The 19,946-nt window shown below is 39.3% G+C and overlaps 1 protein-coding gene across 3 annotated transcripts in view; it reads left to right on the top strand.

Moving 5' to 3' along the window:
• LOC108148638 (tyrosine-protein phosphatase 99A) overlaps positions 1–19,946 on the top strand; it is a 114,351-nt gene that overhangs the window by 3,449 nt on the left and 90,956 nt on the right. For all 3 annotated transcript variants that reach the window (XM_017275758.2, XM_017275754.2, XM_017275753.2), the window contains exon 2: positions 1,965–2,379. In XM_017275758.2, the coding sequence (XP_017131247.1) occupies positions 2,265–2,379 (115 nt within the window). In that variant the 5' untranslated portion in view covers positions 1,965–2,264. The remainder of the gene's footprint in view (positions 1–1,964; positions 2,380–19,946) is intronic.

Below are 19,946 nucleotides of genomic sequence, written 5' to 3'. Positions count from 1 at the left end.
AATTACACAAGTCTCTGGGAAATAATAATACTGATTAATGGTGTATCAGCAACAGCAATGTTGTTCCAATTAAACAGTTAAACTTTCCTATCGTCTGGCACTAAATTTGAGGACATAGTTGGTTAGTCTTCAAATAATGAGCTATTCATTGTAAAAGCTTGATTAATATTTTTACTTATCTTACATTAATCAAAAATAAATAATATTGCTGTGATATCTGTGCAGGAAAAAAATCTATTTTCTCCAATAGATTATAAAGTTCCGCTTTAAAAATCAAATTTTCCCAATGGGGGTCATGTATAAATCCGCAGTTCTTGTGGAATGTCCTGATTCTTAAGCAAAGGAAATATTTATAGTCAAAAAACATTCAACGTTTTAATACGGTTTTTTGTTTTGTTTTATTTACCGATATCTCAAACAAACTTTCGTTAATGTTGTATCCTGGCCACGGCCAAAACCAAACAACAACAGCCACTCTTTCATGAAAAACTTATTTGCACTCACTGAGTTTTTATGTTCCAATACTCGGCCAGACACACATTGTGGTGTCTGTGAAAAAAGTCGAGGTGTTTTTGCCCACATGAAAGCCAAGGGTGTGTAGTATGGAAAATAACTTCAATTATCAGCTGCGGCAGGTATAATATTTTATGAATCAAACATGTGTGTGAATATTTTTGAAAAAAAAATAACGTAACATCAGAAGAGAGTGGGTGCGAGTTTACAAATTCAAAAGTGGTTGTGTTAAAGCAGAACAAAAACAATAATAAGTGTATTCGCCGGAGGATCAAAGAGATTTTCCATCTGCACATCGCTCTGTTTTCATTGCAACTTCCACGTGAAAGTTACAAATTTGAACTTTAAATTTTAACGTCAACACGAGGGGGTCACTGGGGGTTTAACAAAAAATAAACTTTCAGCCTGCAGCAAACACATTAAAACAAAGTTTTTAAAAGCAACCACAACATTTACGTCATGTGCAATGTGCGTCGGGTTGCGCGTTGTTGTCAGTGTTTGTAGTGTTTGTAGTTGTTGGTGTTGCTGTTGTTTTCCGTTGGTTTTGTTGTTTCTCCTGCACGAGCTGCTGCCAAAGTTGGTAAGGGGTTTCGTGGCAGCTTTAAGGCCAACTCACTCGCTCGCCATTTTTATAGTCAAAAGCCAAGTTGTTTGGGCCAACAGCAATCGCCATTTGCTGCCACAAGTTGTAACTGTTGCCGCATTAAATGTGCAGCCCGCCTCCGGTGCATTTCACTTTTACTATGGAGCCCGCTTTTATAGCCCATCCACCCAGTTGCACCACCCACCCACTACACCAGCCACTGCACCACCCACTATGCTCCTTTTTGGCCACATTAGTTGACTGCACACACCACCAGCAGAGATTTCACTCCATTTTATGCTGTCAGACTTCCGAGAGCGCCGCTGTTCTCGCTTGTTGTAAAAATGCCAAATTCATTTTCAGCATATAAACTTTAGCACACACACACACACACACACACTCTGACACACACGGTTTTTATGCTTCCCGCTGTTCGGGACTGACATCTTTAGTTAATTTCGCAGCCGCAAAAACTAAAACGAAAGGGATAGTTTCTAGGGGGCTTTAGAAGACCGTAAAAGTCCCTTTAATTGAAAAGTGAAAAAAGTACACAATCTGATAAAAAAAAATATCAAATTGTCGCAAAATGAAAAGTTAAATCAGCATAAAATTTAAGTTTAAAGACCGAAAATAATCCTTGTTTCAGACTTTTGTATTTAAAGGGTCACAAAGATTTATTAACATAAAAAAAAATAGTTTTGCTCTTGTTAAAAAGAAGTATTGAAGAAAATAGTTATAAACGCAGTAGATTTATTATGAAAGTTTTATCAAATGTTTGATCGCAAAAATACATAAAAATTGCAACCAAATCAAATGTTATCCCATTTACTCAAAATTGAATTTTCCTTTTTCGCTTTACTATTTGCAGCTCATCCGAAATGATCACCTAAAGCAAAAATCGGTGCAAACATTAAACTAAACCGTACCAAACTAAAATAACTAAAAACGCTGCGGCTCATACTCGCAAACATAGTTTAATTGGCACTGGAAATATACAAAAAATACATGTAAATTGATTTCGGAAAGCCCAAGGGCAGAAGTGAAAAAAAATCCAACCCAAATCCACAAAAAATCGTAACGCAAACCACCGCAAAATTTGCTTTAGATAAAAGAGAAATTAATACAAGAAAAACCAACTAAAAGCCACTCCCTAATCGCATCAAACAAAATGACGCTGCGCATATCGGCCGAATACGGAAATCATCGACGGCTCATCATTCCTGGCTGTGTGCTGCTCCTGATTTTGGCCATCTTGCCTGCTTCGCGGGCAGGACGCATCTTTGGTAAGTCCTGCGAAAATATATATATATATATATACATTTAGAAGGAGGTGTGATCAAAATTTCTATCAGTTGTTTGCGGCACTCATTAACGCGGTTTGCAGCAGTTTGCAGCTAATGGAATTTTTAATGCCGGAATCCTTAACCCACCCTTTGCCCCAGGACTTTCTTCCGTTTTCTGTATTGGTTTCGGGTCAACGGAGCTCATTGACTCGTCAAATGGGGTACAGAGAGCTCATGTTCTTTTCGTATTAATTATAATTACAGAAGGTCGCCTTTTTATGCCAGTCAACCTCGTTTACATTAATGAGGGACGTCAATGTCAAAATTAAACAAAAGCCTCGCACTCGGACTTTTTGCATTGGAAATGCCAGCGTCGTGTTTTTTTTTTCATTGTCATTGTTTTATTTTGCTTGAGTGTACATTTTTCTTTTGTGTGTGTGAGAGAGTGTGTTTGTCTGCATTGTTGATGTAATGAAAATAATTACATTTCTTGTACGTGGTTTGTACATAATTCCCACAGAACAGGAAAAGTCACCAGATTCTAGGACACACATTCCGAACTAATTAACTGGCAAATAAATAAGTAAACATGGGCACAATTTTGTACACATGGCGATAATTTACATTTAATTATTTCAGCATAACTAGTTCCGCGCAACTGTCAAAAAAGGGTTGTATGGTTGTATACCCAACTTTCTCTGGGGTCTCTAATTGCAGGCAGGTTTTGTCTGCCCGACTTTTCCGACTTTCCCTCCAGTGCCATTAGATTCGGTCACAGAGCAGCAGCAATAGTGACAACAACGACACTGGAGAGCAGTGAAAGCGGACACAATTCGCTGGAAAACCGAAACTTTTGTTGACACACATATTTTAACGGCCCCAAAAAGTGTGCTTCGAAAATGTGCACGCAAATGAGCGCAGTTCGCTCGTCATCAAGAGCTGAAATAAAAAACTTTTCAAAAAACAAAAAATAGTGATGTACAGTTGGATGTATGTTTGCAAAAGTCTCCGATTGTTTGGCTATATACTAGGCTTAAAGAAATTATGAACGTAAACAGGAAACCTTTCTTTTAAGAAGATTTTAGCAAACGAAATAAAGATAAAACAAATTTCTAGATGAATTTGATTTTATTTATATATTATTTATAAGCTAATAAAATTATTTTGCCATATATTCTTTGTGTTTAATATTTATATATTTTAGTTTTTGTCAATAAGGTTAGTTTAGACTATAATATTGTAGTTAAACTATTGCAAGTATTTCCGTATTTGTAAGGAATAAAACTTATTAAAAATGTTTTAAAATCTATTAAGTTTTAAAAACATCACTGGCACACGCATACAGACCCACAAAGTTATCGCGATTACATATGCGAGTGTGTGCGTGTGTGCATTGGCATTAGGCTGCCAGTTGGCGGCTCTTTTTTTCAGGCATTTTAATGTCTGCCTTCGGCCGCAGCCGCAACAGAAGAGCAATAAAACTGCAGGCCACACACACAAATACGCACATAACACACACACACACACACATTCATATATAGATATTTCCGACCATGAAAGCGAAAAGTTTACGCGCTTGTTTGCTATAATTTCGATTGTTTTCACTGCAGCGGCAGCAGTAGCAAAAGCAACAACAATGGCACCAACCTGCCACGCCCCTCAGCCACCCCCCTCACACACACACACACACACACACACACACAGAGTACAAAACACAGAGATTCGAACGCCTTTCAGTTCCCAGGACAATTGTGCACCATTCTGCAGCAATTTTCGTTTTATTGATGTGCATTGCTGCCAATGCAGCGAAGTTTGATGCTGCAACTGCCACTGCAGCTCGCACACAGCAAAAGCTCTATAAGTGGCACACACTTTTACTTTACTTTTGTTTGCGTTACGTACTTTCGGTTAAGTGCGAGATATTTATGAAAAACTTTTGAAAATGTTTTCGCAATTAAAGTCGCGACGACACAAACAATGGCGGTCGTCGAACAAAACGGAGTGGTGTACTTGGTCTACTTTCCCCTACCATCATCTAACGCTTTTTCACACAACTAGCCTAAGTGGCCGTGTAACTGCAGCTGGATGCAGCTAATTGTTGGCATAAACGATGCCACCCAGATTGTTTCAGATGCGGAAACAAAGGGGCTTCCTGTCTGAATGCTATCTGTACGGGGGAAAAATCACCCAAATTGGTCATCATCTAGGAAGTTTTTATCTCGAAATAACTCTTCCCTAAGACATTCAAAGCATGCTCTATTTAATTATTATAAATGTTTAAGAATTTGTTCTTTTAATTATTAAGAAACCCAATTTGTGTTTCCTAGTCTCTTGATTTTATTATAATTATAAACATTTTATTATTTTATAAACTATTATAGTTGTATGTAGTTGTATGTCAAATAACTGAAACTTTAAATAAATACTTTAATTAATTTTCATGAGCACTTCAGATTGTTTTAAACAAATATAGGGTATACAAACTCAAGACTTATCTTAATAAATGCCACTTTTCACATTGCATCATTTACATTTACTCCGAGTGGCTAGCAACAAGCTCCACTGCCCTAATCGAACATATGTGAAAAGCTGTCGCCTAGAAACAATATAACGTTAATGGGTAACCAATAAAAACAATGGTTGCAGAAGCCCCCATGAATAAGTCAGACAACTGTTTCGCCATACGAATAAGTTGAGTCGGCAATTTTTGCCATCAGGACTTATTTATTGGGGCTACAACATGGCCACGTGTGCTTGACTTACCTGCTTTCTTTTCCCCCCAGGGGCCAAACACATTGTCTTTTGGCCATTTAGGAATAGTCGAGCATTAAGCGCAAATTGGTGAATTGAATGCTTAAATGGCGGCTGCCTTTGTTTGCGGCTATTAGCCCGGCTAGAATGTCCTTCTTTTTTGGTCGATCCTTTTCACACATCTGCAATTACATCGGCAAAGTGTATTGGGCGCACGTCGCAAATCGTTTCGCCTTTGTTTTTAAATTATTCATGTTACGGCTAAGAGCAAACAGCGATTTAGGACTCCCCCGATTCGAGGCACGCACTTTATATTCAGCTCATTACAACGATGCCGAACCATTGGCGACATCGTGGGGAAAAATGCCGAGATTTTATTTAGTGTTGGCGACGTCCTTGGCGGCCATCCTCCTGTCTGGAGTAATTTCTTTATTAGATTCATTCGGGCCCTCTAGGAAATTCTCACTTGCCCGGGGCAAAGGCAAAAGCCGAGGGAAGTGGACGAGCGAGGGCAGCAGAGGCTAGAAACAATTTTCTAAATTAGTTTTTGCTATCCTAGCTCCTGCTGGATAGCGTTGCTGCAAAATAGCAGAAGAAATTGTTTAAGAATTACATTGAGTGGACAGGGGATAAAATAAAGTTTTTCACATCCTTTTAATAACTTTTAAAGCACCCGGAAAGCTTAAATTCCAGCTTATTCCCACAACTTTTACAGTCGCGCATAAATCAACAATCGATGCTTTACGGCTATGAAATATTCAATAAAAAAAAATAAAAAGACTCCAAAATGTGTGGCGATTGGAATTTTTTGAGAAATTCGCGTGCGCTGATTTATGACAACAAATTTTAATCATTATAAAATATACAGGAGGGCGAAAATTCTTTGCTTGCCCAAAAAAATACGTGCAATCAAAAAATTCAACGAGTTTTCAGCTGCTTCCAATATGCAATTCAAACACCGCAAATGTCCGAATTTTTTTTTTTATTTTACACACATTTTAATTAGTTTGTAATGAAGTAAAGAAAATGAGCAGGAAGCGTTTAATTTGGAAAATGGATTTACAAATAAATAAAGTGGCAGCAGTATTTTAAAATTGTAAGCTTAAAAAGCTAAATTAACTATTACTGAATTGGTCCTCATATATTTTTTCAGCCATAATTTTTAAATGCATGTAAATGCTTTTTGTCCAAATCCGGTTTTTTTTATTTACTGAAAGTAATTACATTAAAGTTTTTCAAATAATTACATCACAACTGCACCTCGGGCGACTTCAGTTTTTATTTACATTTTCTCTCCATGTGCTAAAATAACTTGAAATTTGCTTTGCACAACGCAGGCAAACAGAAATGGCAAATCCATTCGCATTGACCAACTAAAAGTGCAAACAAGAACTGCTTTGACATTTGTTTGGTTTGCCACAGCAACGAGTACATGGTAAATAATGCGGGATATTTGACATTTCAAAAAAGAAATAGAGGGAAGCCGAAATAGAAAATAGTTCCCTCGACACGGACATGCCATGCATGTCATCAAAATATGGCCTTTTCATAATTTATGCGAACGGGGCGCCCACGAAATACGCATTGCTCCTCTTTGGGCCCGGGATTTTGGGGCACAATATGGCTGGCAATTTGATGCTGCTTTGTTGCACGACCGCTTGGCTATTGGCATTTTCAATTAATGGAAAAATGCCAACGGGGCTTCTGGCCGACAGCGAAAAATAGTGCCCGAAACTGCAGCGAAGCCCATGGAAAACGACACATGCATATCAATTAGCAGGTTGCTAGGTTCAAAAATCTGTTTCTACTAATCAAATTTGATTATTTGCCACGGCTCATAGCAGGCGAAAAATCAAAAGAGAACTAACCAGGCGATCACAGTACTTCAAATCCGATATTACGTATACGCCGAGTGGACTTGATTTCTGCATGTTTGCTTCTCCATTTATTGAATCTACGGCTGGCCGGTCAACTATGCCAGTAAATTCAATTAAAAATCAAAATAGCAAAGTCAGAATACCCTTATATATAGAGCACGTTTGAATGATTTGTTGCTGAAAAAAGGAACAAATGTGAATGTGAAAAATATTGGCAAATAATAATGCAGTAAAAACCAATGAAAACTATTTCAGCATTGCGAAAATTAAACAATTTTCCTTTGCAAAAAGTAAACCAACATTGTATTCTAAAGGAAAGGAAAGAGAGAATATTCTTTGTTTTGTTTTTGGCCCTATAGTTTCACAGGCGAAAATTGCAAATAATATTTTCCGCTTTTTACACAAATTTTCTACCACGCTGGCTTTTGTCGATGTTGTTGCAGCCTTTGTTGTTGCATTTTCTGTTCTCGACAGTGTCGTCATCGCCGTCGCCGTGGCTTGTGCTCTGCATATCGAAATAATTCAGTTGCAAGATTAATTAAATTTTACGAGCAGTGGCCAAAGCACTATGTTTTTCGGCAAGCAAGGGATAGTTTTAGGAGTACGTTTAGTAAAGAATATCGTTGTCAACAGCACACAGGCACTTAAAAATTAAAATGCCGTCTAACATATGTATGCATACAGTGTAAATTTCACAGATTTCATCAGTTTAAGGCAGTTAAAAGAATTCTATTACGGGAAAAACGGAAATTAAATTTTCATTACAATTGTCCTGGGTAAAGAGACAATTAGGCCATTGGGAAATTATGAAATTTATGCAGGTCGTAAATCTTTAACAAAGTTTTGGGACATTTGCCGCTCGAAAAAGCTAATATAATTCCCTCAATGTGGGTCATTAGGCATTTTAATTGCATTTAATGTTTATTTTGGCAACAATCCCAAACGAATGACAGCCAGTTGAGTAAACAGCAATAATTGATTAGACAATCAATATTACATCTGTAAATATTGATAATTGCAAATGCCATCAAATGAATGGAAAAAGTAGTACAAATTATATATAATTTAAGGATGGCTTTATTTTTATGCGACTTAAAGAGCAAAAAGCAAACTAGCCCCAGTGAATAGGGAGTCCGGTCTCCTTTGTTATTCCTTGGGCATCATGCGCCCATTATAATCCCGACTAAGCTGCAGCGATTATTGTCTAAAAAATTCATGTATTTCATTATTAGCCAGGTTGCCGACGGCCCAGCATTTCCGGCCAGCTTGTCCGCCCCACCTGCGGCTGTTCATTTGCTGTCATAATTTAATTTTTGCCACCAGTCCAGACCAAAACTCACAGCCAGAAGCTGCGAGAAAGAACGACGGGAGGGGAAGGGAAGGGGGTGCACATCCTGTGATGATGCCGGGCTCGTCCTTTGGCTCCGGCTCCTGCAGCATTGTCTGCAGAAAGTCAACATAATCCACCGAGTCCCAGGCTCCGAAAATCCCAATGTGGTCGCCGCTGTGGCTCATTAATCCATGCAGCCGAATGGTAGCCCTCCACATGGCTTGTTTAGGCTTTGGTTTTTTGCCTTCTCACTCCTACTATTACTAGGCTACACTTTAAAATATTAAATATCATTAATCTGGTCATTGAACTGCGGTTATAAAGCACTCTAATAAATAATTGTTATATGTTTGATAATTGAAAATCTTTTACTTTAGCCATTTATTTTGAATTTTGTACAGCATATTTAGATTTTGTTGCAATGCCTCTAAAAGTCGCCACTGTTTTCTTCGAGTGCTGTATACTCAGCCATCTGTGAGACCTATAAATCAGCTGCCTGCGGCATTTCATCATCATCATCATTATCGTGGTGGCCGCCAAATGAGCGATTCCCCATCTGGACTCCGAAATTAGTTGCGTTGCGCGCATGAATGTCACCCATTTCTGTCGCTCAATTTGCTACGCAAATTATAAACACCGAATGGAAACTGTAATAAAAAATGTGACAGAATCACGGACCCAGTGTCGTATATCCTGTCCAAGGACCCTTGCAATCGCCGCAGGGACGCAAAATATGGGCGGGCAAACTTAAACTTTGCCGAAATTGAAATGCCGCTGGCTTATTTAAGCATTTATTTCGGCGACGAACGTCGAGGCGGAAAGTCAATAATGAATAAACTTCCCCCATGCAGACGCACAGCTTTAAGAGTCAGCGGCTAACTGTAATGAAATTCGCATAAAAATCATTTCGCCACTAGCACAAAAAAAAAAGTTGACCGACTTCAAGCTGCAAAACGGGACAATGGAAAAAATGTATATTAAAAAAGGAAAAAAGTGGTAGTGCGCTTAAAGTTGCCTGTGGGTAATTATCGAAAAATGTTTTGCCAACGCAATGTTTATTTTGCGCAAATACTTTAATTTTTAACAAGTTCGAACAACATATACGTATATATATTTTTGGATGAAAAATAAGTCTATATATTGATGGTTTTAAACAGTATTTATTTTCTATTTTTTTAATGCCTTCAGTTGCCTATTTGTGGCTTTTTTTCTCTGTGCAATCGTAAATCTAGAATAAATTTGCGTCAAATGCCAGTCGCTTTCCCTAGTTTTGGAACACTGTGTAGAGCCATTGCCATTGCAGCCGGTTGGCAAGTGGCCGGTTGGCTTGGTTTTTGCAGACGGCTAGAGCTGGCTTGGCCAAGAGCAGTTCGTGATGTCGCGCCTATCACAACCAATTTACTAACGAAGCAGATAAATCCAATTTCTGGCCGGACAGCAAGTTAAGCTTTCGATCTGCTGCAGCAATAGCAAATAATAAATAGAAAAAAAAAACACTTCCTTTTGCTGGGGACAATTTCCGCTTCCGGTTGACCGGCAACATAGAATTTTGCGGGGGTTCTGTTTGGCTTATTAAGCTCATCGCCAAGTTTATTAGGCTCTTAAAGCGTTTAGCACTAGTCGCTGATTTTCGAGAAGCGGCGGTTTCCTTTGACTCCTTTGTGTGGCGAAAACTTTGATCCGACTTTAAATTAATTAATCGAAGTAATTACAAAGTGCGCCAAGGCAAAGGAAGCACTCCGGCAGATTGAAATGCGGTTGCCGAGACGAATCCAGCACGACTTCAAAACACCTTTGGCAGGAAGCTGAAGCCAACAAAGAGAAGTTGCAATTTTTTCCATCCACCACAGCCGCAGGGAGCTGCAAAATGCCAGGATATCCAAGGAATCCGTTCTATTTGCAGTTCATTGCTGAGAATTTTAATCAATTGCTGCCGGCAGCAAGGACTGGGCCAACGGAGAGCTCCTTGACCGGCATCCCATTGCCTGTAAAGACATTTTAATTTCTGCTACAGTCATTCATTATTGTTTGCCATTGTAGCCCAGTGAGTAATTATGCAAGTTGCAAAACAATTTTATACTATTGTAAGTAAAAACAAGGCGGAGGACCCGAGCAACACATGGCCTGGTCATGGCACATTTATTTTTGGGCACTAGATGGGAAGGAAAGTTTTAAATTAAATTCCATCTAGGACTGTGCGTGCGAAGGCCAAGATGCACCAGCTGCAGTCTGACCCAAATACCGGGCCAGCTTCCCTTTTTGCTGTCGGCTCTTTTTACAAGCCGCACTCGATGGATAGATAGATATACAATTTTTGAAACTTTGCCAAGTGCTTGGCTCTTCACTGCGTCCATTTTAACCCTATAAAGGCTCTAGGGACAATGGAGGTCCCGTTAAATAAAAATATTTTCAAGTAACTACTAATCTTATATTGATGTTTTGTAAGAATTAACAGTTTTCGGTTTCAAAAGAATACAAAGCATTACGTAACTTCATTTAAAATATTTTTTATAGTGTAACCTATAGAAAAAGAATTAATATTTTGTAAGATACATATTTCTTTGTTCTGGCAGCCATTTTACTTACTTCTTTAAATTAATGCAACTTTATGTTTTTAAATTTCCCAGCGGCTTTAACTGCATAAAGGATATATCGAAAACGAACACGAAATCGAAATCGCCTTTGGGCGCAGACTTTCATCATAATACAATTTTTATAATTTAATCAAGCTGAGAGCTGGCTGCATGGCATCATCGCCCGATGTGCAAATAAAAATAAGTGCGACAATAAAACAAAAGCCAAACAGAAGCAATGCCGTGAGTGGAGATTAACAATGGAGGCGTCGCAGTTTTTACGAGCGTCGAGAATGAGGAGGATGGCATGGCATGTGGCATCGGTGGCACGCATTTGTCATACACTTTTCGGGCAATAAAAGCATCCCGACGAAGGGTTCCCCGGCGGCGGAGAATGTTGCTTTTGTTGTCCGCTTTTACGGCCGTCGCCTGTCAAAGGGAATCCTTCAGATACAGATGCAGAGACAGATACAAATACAGATGCAGATGCAGAGTACTCTCTGGCTGACAGGCGTTTTTAAAGCGCTCTTTTGAGCTTTGGCGGGTCATAAATCTATTAATTTTCATTACGCAATTACCAGCGAGCCGTCAGAAGGTCAGCGTGTGTGTGCTAATTACACGACAGCTCCCTCGATCAATCAAATTCCGTGGATATAACCGGGCCAGCGAGCCCATGAATGTTGTGATTAATTGCCCATGGATATGTAGAAATATATCATATAAATATTAAAGCAGAGACCATGGTTTTTAAGGGTTACGAGCACGTGTGTTCACTCACACAAAACCATATAGACAGTTAGTCGACTTAAATCCCCCTTAATATATATATGTATTTGTTTGTATCAAACATTTGATACCCATGAATATTTTAAAAGCATTTCGAAAACTGCTAACAAAACAGAAACAAAACAACAGCGGAAATAAATGCAATACATTTGAATAAACAGGATTACACATACTTAAACAAATGCACATGTGACAAGGCGAGTGGGTGGTTATCTGTATGTATCTGTGTAGCTGTATATGTGTGTGCGAAGCATGTCAACCACTTGTTATTTCCAGGATGAGAAGGATGTTCGTTGCTGTGCGTACAATTTATATCCGATTTTAATATTGAATTTCTACTAAGTCAAATCCGAATGAACTTTGTTGTTTGGCTAAGAGGAAAGGACAAAAGGATTTTGCCCAAATAGGTTGCCAGGCAACTGCAAACAGGGATTATCTACCAGTGTAAGTTCAGAGTAAGAGCACTAAGAAAAAATGTTTATCATTTTAAAATTCGAGCACAAATACCATTTGGGTTTAATTATGGCACAAACAAGTTTAAAAGCTTCTAAAAACAAAATCGATAGCATTGAAATTTAAATCAAGCAAATTGGTTTTGTATCCATGTCACATGTCATAAATATAGCTTCTAATGAGATATATAAATTTTCTTCTGTGTGGCTTTTCCGGCCGCTGTCGTCGTAGGGAAATCTCAATCGGATATGATTTATAAAACATTTATTCACATGCACGACAATGGCCTAACAAGCTCAATCATTGTGCCTATTTACCAGCGATACATCTAAATCGGCCCGATATTGTTCACATGGGCGACCCAGTCGCGTTGCCAACGAAATTTGACTAATTAAAGCAGCATAAGCATATGAATGGGCGAAACGGAGTAGTGTGCCTTTCAAAGGAGCAACTTGCTCACGTAATTGCCAGGGAAATCTAATCAGACTTTCTGATGTTGTTGCCATTAGGGGCATGTGTGTGCGCTGGCCTTTTTCCGGGGTAAACTTCTCGCATGTCTCGGGGCCCACGCACAAATGGAAATGCATAAATCAAATTGTTAGAGATTGGTAACCAAGCAGAGATAAACGCGTATTATTATGCCGTCAGATGGTTTGGGGCCGGGGCTCCAGGAAAATATCTGGCCTTACCCGCTGATTCATGTTTCTTATCATCCATCAATCAATCGGCGAACGAGGATATTGTGCCATTATTAAAAGTCCCAGCCTAGGGGCGGGATGTGGTGCTAGTATTTAAGCAGCTCCCAGTCTTTTGCCCCAAGCTATTGCCTCTGCTGAAAACTTGCGAAACAATTTATCGAGCGGAACACAAACACACAAATAAGTGGGCAAAATAAACGTACTGTATGGAGAAGTGCATGTGCACTAGGGTGTTCGATTTAACAGCTTTAATTTAATGTGAATATTGAATTAATTTATTTTGAATATTTTTGCCATTTCTAGCTTATTATTTCCATATTTCAGGCAATATTCGAATTTTTAAAGCGAGAATCAAACTGCTTGATTTTATAAATATATTTTTTAACCTATCAAAATTGACAAAAAGTTTAAATGTTGATTGAGTGACAGGAAAGAAAACGACAAAAATGTATCTGTTTTTAATAAAATCCATTTGACCACCTTATGATTTCCGAACTGCATCACATAAAATTACGCAAATATCAGAGACTCACCCTAATGTACACAGATGCAAATTGATGTCGACAGGGAGCCCAAAAGGCGTTTTGTTTTTGTTTCGTTGGAAAAACTTTTCCCGGGCATCAGAAATGCCGAGTGCCAGGCCCAGATTCAAATGGATCGAGAGCGGGGAAAGCGGAAAAGCGGAAAAGGGGCGGAAACCTAACAGACATGCCGACCAGGACCAAGAGCAAGTATTGTCCTGGTGGCCAGGCCACTTGGCGCATTCCAGACAAGTGAAAACTTGACAAACTGGGTCAGCCCAAAAGGGGTTGCTGTTGCTTCGAGGAGGGAGTGGTGGCCCCTGCTTATGCATGAAAATCAATCTAAATGCAGGCCACAAAGCTGTGCCAGCTTGACTTCCAATTAATGCATTAGGAGGAGCTTACCGAAACGGCTTAGATATGGAGTGAATTGGCTGGCTGTTAAATTGCCGACTAGGTGTGACCTGAGAGTGTTTATCGCGGTGTCGTCGATTTGACTAAAATCGGTCAACCGCTTTCGGTAACCACAATCAATTGATATCAACCAAAAGCGCTTTAAATTACTTAGTTGGTCAAGAAAATCTGTAATTTACATAAAGCTTTCATGGAAAGAAACTTCAACTATAAACTTAGAATATGAGATTATTAATCTTGATCATTAAACGAATATTAAAAAATATAACTAAAGACTTTACCTATATAAATAACTGTCTATAGGTTATTTATGACCATTAATATTCATAATTCAGGAAATGTGTTTATATTTTGTCTATAAAATTCACTTAAGCTATAAGTAATATTTTGTTTGTGTAAGTTGTATGTATTTATGTAAAACAGTACCTTTAATAAATCAATAATTGTTTCAAAATTGTATTGTTGGTTATTTCATTGCATTTTATTTTTAATTAGAATTTTCCAGAGTGCATTATTGTTGGGGGTCATGCAAATAAGCCTGTGGCGTATTGCAGACCGAAATATAATACAGTTTGCACTTTTACCGCAATGAGCTCCCCTCCGCTTTCCTCTTTCTTCTTTCTCCTTTCTCTGTTTTCCTGGTGGGCGTTTTGGCCAAGTCAAAGCACCTGGTGGCCCGCAGTAAGCGTTGACCGCATGATTTGTATCTCAAATGGGCCACAAATGGCCACAGCACACACTGGCAAACACACTGGCTGACACACTCAAACACACAGCAGCTCATAGAGTGGCCAGTGCAAACATTTATTGCTAATTGCCGAAAGGACATTTGCATAAACTTAACAAAACCCAAAGTTTTCCATGTAGGCAAACAAACAAACGACAACTTGACCACACAAATGCACTGCCCACCACCGGGCTTCTTCGAGGAGGTGGGCGTTTTGGTCGCCCTGGGCGTGGCACGTGCAATTTGCCAGCCAATCGAGGCGAACACCTCCTCCCAGCCACAGCTGCATAGAAACATGATTCAATTTGCGAGCAGCACAAACTTGTGCAGGTACCTCAATTACCAGTTTATAATTGATTTCCCGCAGCACTTTGGCAGTGAGCTCTTTTAAAACGTTTAAAATGGCCAAAATGTTTTTTCTTATTCGAAAACCATTTGCCATCCAATAAATGTTATGGAATTTGAAGCATTTAACAGCCGAATTTAGTGATTTGGCAATAGCTTTTTCCCCTTCTTAACAGCTCAGTAGTTGCGTTATTATAGACGAGTGCAGCGGCACTTGTGCATTCTATTGGCTTTAATTGCCGGCGTCACACGCGGCGTATGAGTAATGGCAATTTAGAGGTGCCTCACACGAACACATGCAACACACACTCCAACTATGTATTTGTTATGCAACGAACGCTCGGCCCAAATAGATGCTGAATGATTGTGCAGAGAACAAAATACACGGCCATGTTTGCTTAAACTTTTTATTTAAATTTTCATAAAAAAATAAAAATGTTATTTAAAATATTTAAAGCACCATATTCACATTGATATACTCGGAACCCTTGTATGAAAACCAACTTGGTGACTTATCCCAATGACATTTCTCTCAGTGGTGCTGGCGCTTAAAGGAGAAACTCCATCCAAAGCCTGTCCATTTTTCCTTTTATCGCACACGCACATAAATTGACCAAATTAATGCGAAAACTGAACACGCGCCGGGAATGAATGGAATGGATAGGAAAGGTTTTCCCTGGCATGCGTTTTAATGAAGAGCTCGACACAGGCCCCTTACTCAGACTTTCCCTTTCGACTTTGACTTTCGCCTAACGATGACATCAATGGAGGCTTTCTCCTCACAAAAGATTTGGCTAAGTGCCCTTATCAAAGTGACAACAGGCGCAACATCGTTTTGCCCTTCTGTCTTTCTTATATTAAGCCTTGGTGTAAGATACAGTGCATATTGGCAAGAGGCGCAACGCTTACAAATTGTTTTTTTTTTTTAATTGGTTTCCAAACTTCCGAAAAACATTAAATACTAACAAACAACTTAATCTATCTGCCATTCTCTACAAATCGTTCAGTGCCTTTAAAAGTAAAACTTGTCTGTACAAGGAGTACGCACTGTGCCGCTTAACCTTATTTCCTCTTGCTTTATTCCGGTCTTTTGTCATCTTTCGACAGCCTGGAGCCATGCAATTTCATTTCCCATTCGATTGTATCTTGCATTTCAGCACGCACTATGCATCTTGAGTTATTGATAAAACATTCTGGGCTGTTGGCCCACCCACAGCAATTAAAGGGTCGGCAACAATTTGTTTGTGTGGCAATAGGCCAACCGAAAAGCGAAGAACAAAAAACTATTGGCATAAAATGCGGCACAAACAACGGCAAAGGACCTTTAGACTTTTCCAGACGGTCGGTGAGGAAACGACTGCGCTATATTGCAATGTCAGTCTGGATTGTTCCACATAAAGCACAGGAAATTGTATTTTTATAGAGATAGAGAGATAAGTTGGGAGGGGAAATGAAAATCTGTTTATGAAGTCATTCTGTGCCGCCAATGGGGCTATCAAAACCACCGATGTTGCTGCTGCAGTTGCAACGGCAAGATTCCCGGCCTGCTTTTAGCTGGTTTTATTTCCGCCAAAATTCCTGGCACTGCTTTCTCCGGCTTCTATTTGCCATTTAAATGGAAAATTTCGAGTGGCATTTGCAAACAAAACGTGACCGAAAACGCGGCGAAAAGTGGGTGAAAATAAGCCACGACGTCTGGCCGGAAAACTCGAAAATTACATCGGGGGAAAAGCGGTGGGGGGGAGGGGTTGGAGGCTCTCTGTTCTGCCCTCTGCAATTTTTGCAATTACAAGCCGGCAATTTTCATTGTTATGGCCGTAATGAAAATGGCTGCAACCATTTTTGGCTTAGCCCGAGCATTTTATATTAATTAATATTAAACATAAGCAGTGGGGCGAGGGCGGTGAAATGAAATTTGCATTTTGACGCTGCAATTTGATTGATGAAAAATGTAATTAGTTGCCTGACAAAGTGTGGGTGTGAGTAGTGTGTGTGTGTGTTTGTGTGGTAGTGGAAGTGAAAAGCAAACGGAAAATTGCAAAAATTTCTCGCGTAGCTATGTTCTAAGCTGGAGAGTTCCAAAAAAATTAATGACAAGTCCGCCAGCTGGCTGAGTGAACTGTCAGCATTTGTCTTGGCCACAAGTTGCCGCAATTCATTTGCAGAGTCGCAAGTTTCGTGGCACTGACCGCTGGAACTTGTCCGAGACCAGACTCCCGGACTCTTAAAGTGCGGAATTTTCTCCGCTCCGCTCCATATTGACATTGACTACCCGGGGTAGTCAACTAAAAAGTCAAGGCAAATGAATTTTCAGCTTTTTTGTGGTCCTTTCATTATCGAGCTGCAGCTGCAATCAAACCGAATGCAACAAAATAGTTTAACACCCCGTCGCCTGAGTGAATTGCCACGGGAAAATGGCTACAAAGCCATTCGGCTTGGCTTTGTCCTGTTTAATGCTGTTAGCAGGGAGCTGCAGCATTTGTTTACTTCAATGTCATTCAGGCTGACAGCCGAGAAGGATGGTGCACTGAGAAAAAATGTATACAAAGTGGGTTCCTATGAAAAGTATGATAATGTGGAGGTTTCGAAATCAACATAAACGGAACTTTCTATAATAAAACGATAATTTATCTTTTAATTTGTCTTATGTTTTAATTTATATTTTAATTTTAAAAGTTGGAAGAGTAAAGTTATCAAAAGCTTGCATTTAATATTATGCAACTGAAAGGAAACTTGTAAAGACAAATAGACGTACTTATATAGTAATCGTTAGAGAGGAACCTAGAGTACCTGAATTCGATTCGTTTCCTTTCCGTGTAGTGGCCAATCAGTTGACTTGGCTTCTTCTCTGCTGGCGAATAAACAAGCCAAAATCACAAAAAACGACAGCGCGTCGACAGACGCAAACATTTTTGGACTGCAAACTTTTTCACTTTTCGCCTCGCCTCGTTTTGTATTTCATGCTGGTTTATTTTTTATCGCCCTCCGCATTTCATTTTGATAAATGGCCACCGCCCCCGCGGCCTTGCTGAGTGGGCGTGTCAGCCGAATGCCAGACCATTAAGCCAACTTGGCTGCAGCTCGTGTTCATCTGCCTGGACTGCCTCAGCTGACCCAAATGATTTCGGTTCGAAATCGGTTCGGTCACTGCAATTTAATTACTGTTTATGCATAATGATCGTTAGTTTTGCCTAATTAAGCACCATTTTCGAAACAAAACTATTTTTGGGGACTTTGGGGCCAGGAAGGCCTGTCAGTTGTCGTCGGGCAACACCTCAAATTGAAATGGAATGCAATTGCACTGTGTGGGTGCGACAATAAATTATGCAAATCAAGCAATTACCTGGGTGGCTTCGCTTTTTGTTTTTCGAGAGTCCGCTTCAGGACTTTGTCACCTGTCAGCCCATTCGGACGGGCTGTGCAAAAACATTTACCAATTTGCATACAATTTGTATGCTCATTTGCTAAATTCACAAATTAATTGCTGTCACACTTGCACACTCCCACACGTTGCGCATACGACGCGTGGCACGGCAGTAAATTTACCACTGCCTAATGAAGCAGTGACCAAGCCAACCGCACATGGCGATGGTTATTGAAAGTTATAGAGCAAAACGATGCAATCAGTAGTCAAACTTGAGTGCCGCCACTCGAGAATTAAATTTCGATCGAATCGCAATGCATAGAGTTGAGATCTGCACACGGAAAAATACGTGAGAAATTAATTGAATTGGCAGGTAGTTTAAAGGTTTTCAATAATAATAATAACATTAGATATCACATGATTTTTTTTATTATACTTAAAAACCACAAATTTCTTTCAAATTATCAAAATGGCTCCTCAAATTGTACTATCAACTTACTTACCAATTCATATTTGTGATTACTATAATTTTGATTTAAACTGCTGTGGCTATGATTACTTTGTTAGTCAACGAGTTGAGAAAGCTACCCTTTAACACACAAGTGGTTAGTTATCTCGCCTGTGTGCCACAAACTCGGGCTCAGGCTTAATCCACTACTAAGCTGGTGCTTAAATATAAAGCAAATACCTCCAATTAATTGGAGCAGCAGTGATTTTAAGCTGGCTGTCACCTGCTGGGCGTGCCATTGAAGAACCGCCTCGAAATGTAATTTCCTGAATTGCAGTTTTGAATACACAATTCGCCCATTCAATGGCGCTGCTCCATGGCAGACGACGACGTGCTTATTGGAGTGACTATGGAGGACCCTCCTCGGGCACACACACACACACTCCCGACCAGAAAAGGACTCTGAATGCTCGAGTGGACAGGTAATGGAAGCTGTCAGAAACTGCGACATCACCGCTGTCAGTGGCTTGTTTTTTTTGTGATATTCCGGGGCAAACAAAGAGCGAAAAGGAAAAATATGAAATGCGTGGAAGAAAAGAAGAGAATTATTTGCCCAGCCGTATGCAAATGTATTCACTTGGACGCAAATAATACAATTTCAATGGCATTAATGAAAACAATTTTCATAAATGAATGAAACCAACAAAAAGCGAGAGACATTCAACGAGCCGCATCAAATTTGGCTGCATGCGAAAGTAGCTTAATATTTAAATTACAGACACTTTATTTTTATATTTCCATATTCTTTTGTTCAATTTGTATTTCGTTTTGCAGTTCTACTCGGTGGCAAATGCTAAGGATATACATTTATCAAAATTAGTTCAGCATTGTCCTCTGAATCTTTGGGTAATTGTTTAGTTATATAACGGTTAAGATTTTTTATATATAGTTCGAAAAAAATGCATGGACTTAATTACTGATTTTTTTAATATATAAACTTTGTTGTTCATCATAAAACATTTTATTCGATTTTAACAAGCCTGCACATAAGAAAAAATTTGATATGGAAAAACCCATAAATTGTTTGAAAGATATTTCTCTATGTGTTCTTAGTTTTCTGTTGGTGATGGACAAAGTTGGACACTTAAAATTTTTTCAGTACTCGATGCGGCGGCAAAGTTTACAGACGAATATCGAACGGCGGCCAGATTAGAAGTGGGCGGAAAACTGCAGCTCATTGGGGCGTTTATGGGTGCTTTGGCGTAATTTCTATTATTTTC

The sequence above is a fragment of the Drosophila elegans genome, unplaced genomic scaffold (assembly GCF_018152505.1).
Source record: "Drosophila elegans isolate 14027-0461.03 unplaced genomic scaffold, ASM1815250v1 contig_476, whole genome shotgun sequence".
NCBI classification, from domain to species: domain Eukaryota; kingdom Metazoa; phylum Arthropoda; class Insecta; order Diptera; family Drosophilidae; genus Drosophila; species Drosophila elegans.
The sequence above is the reverse complement of the archived record's forward strand: the minus strand, read 5'-3'. Positions and strand labels throughout refer to the sequence as shown.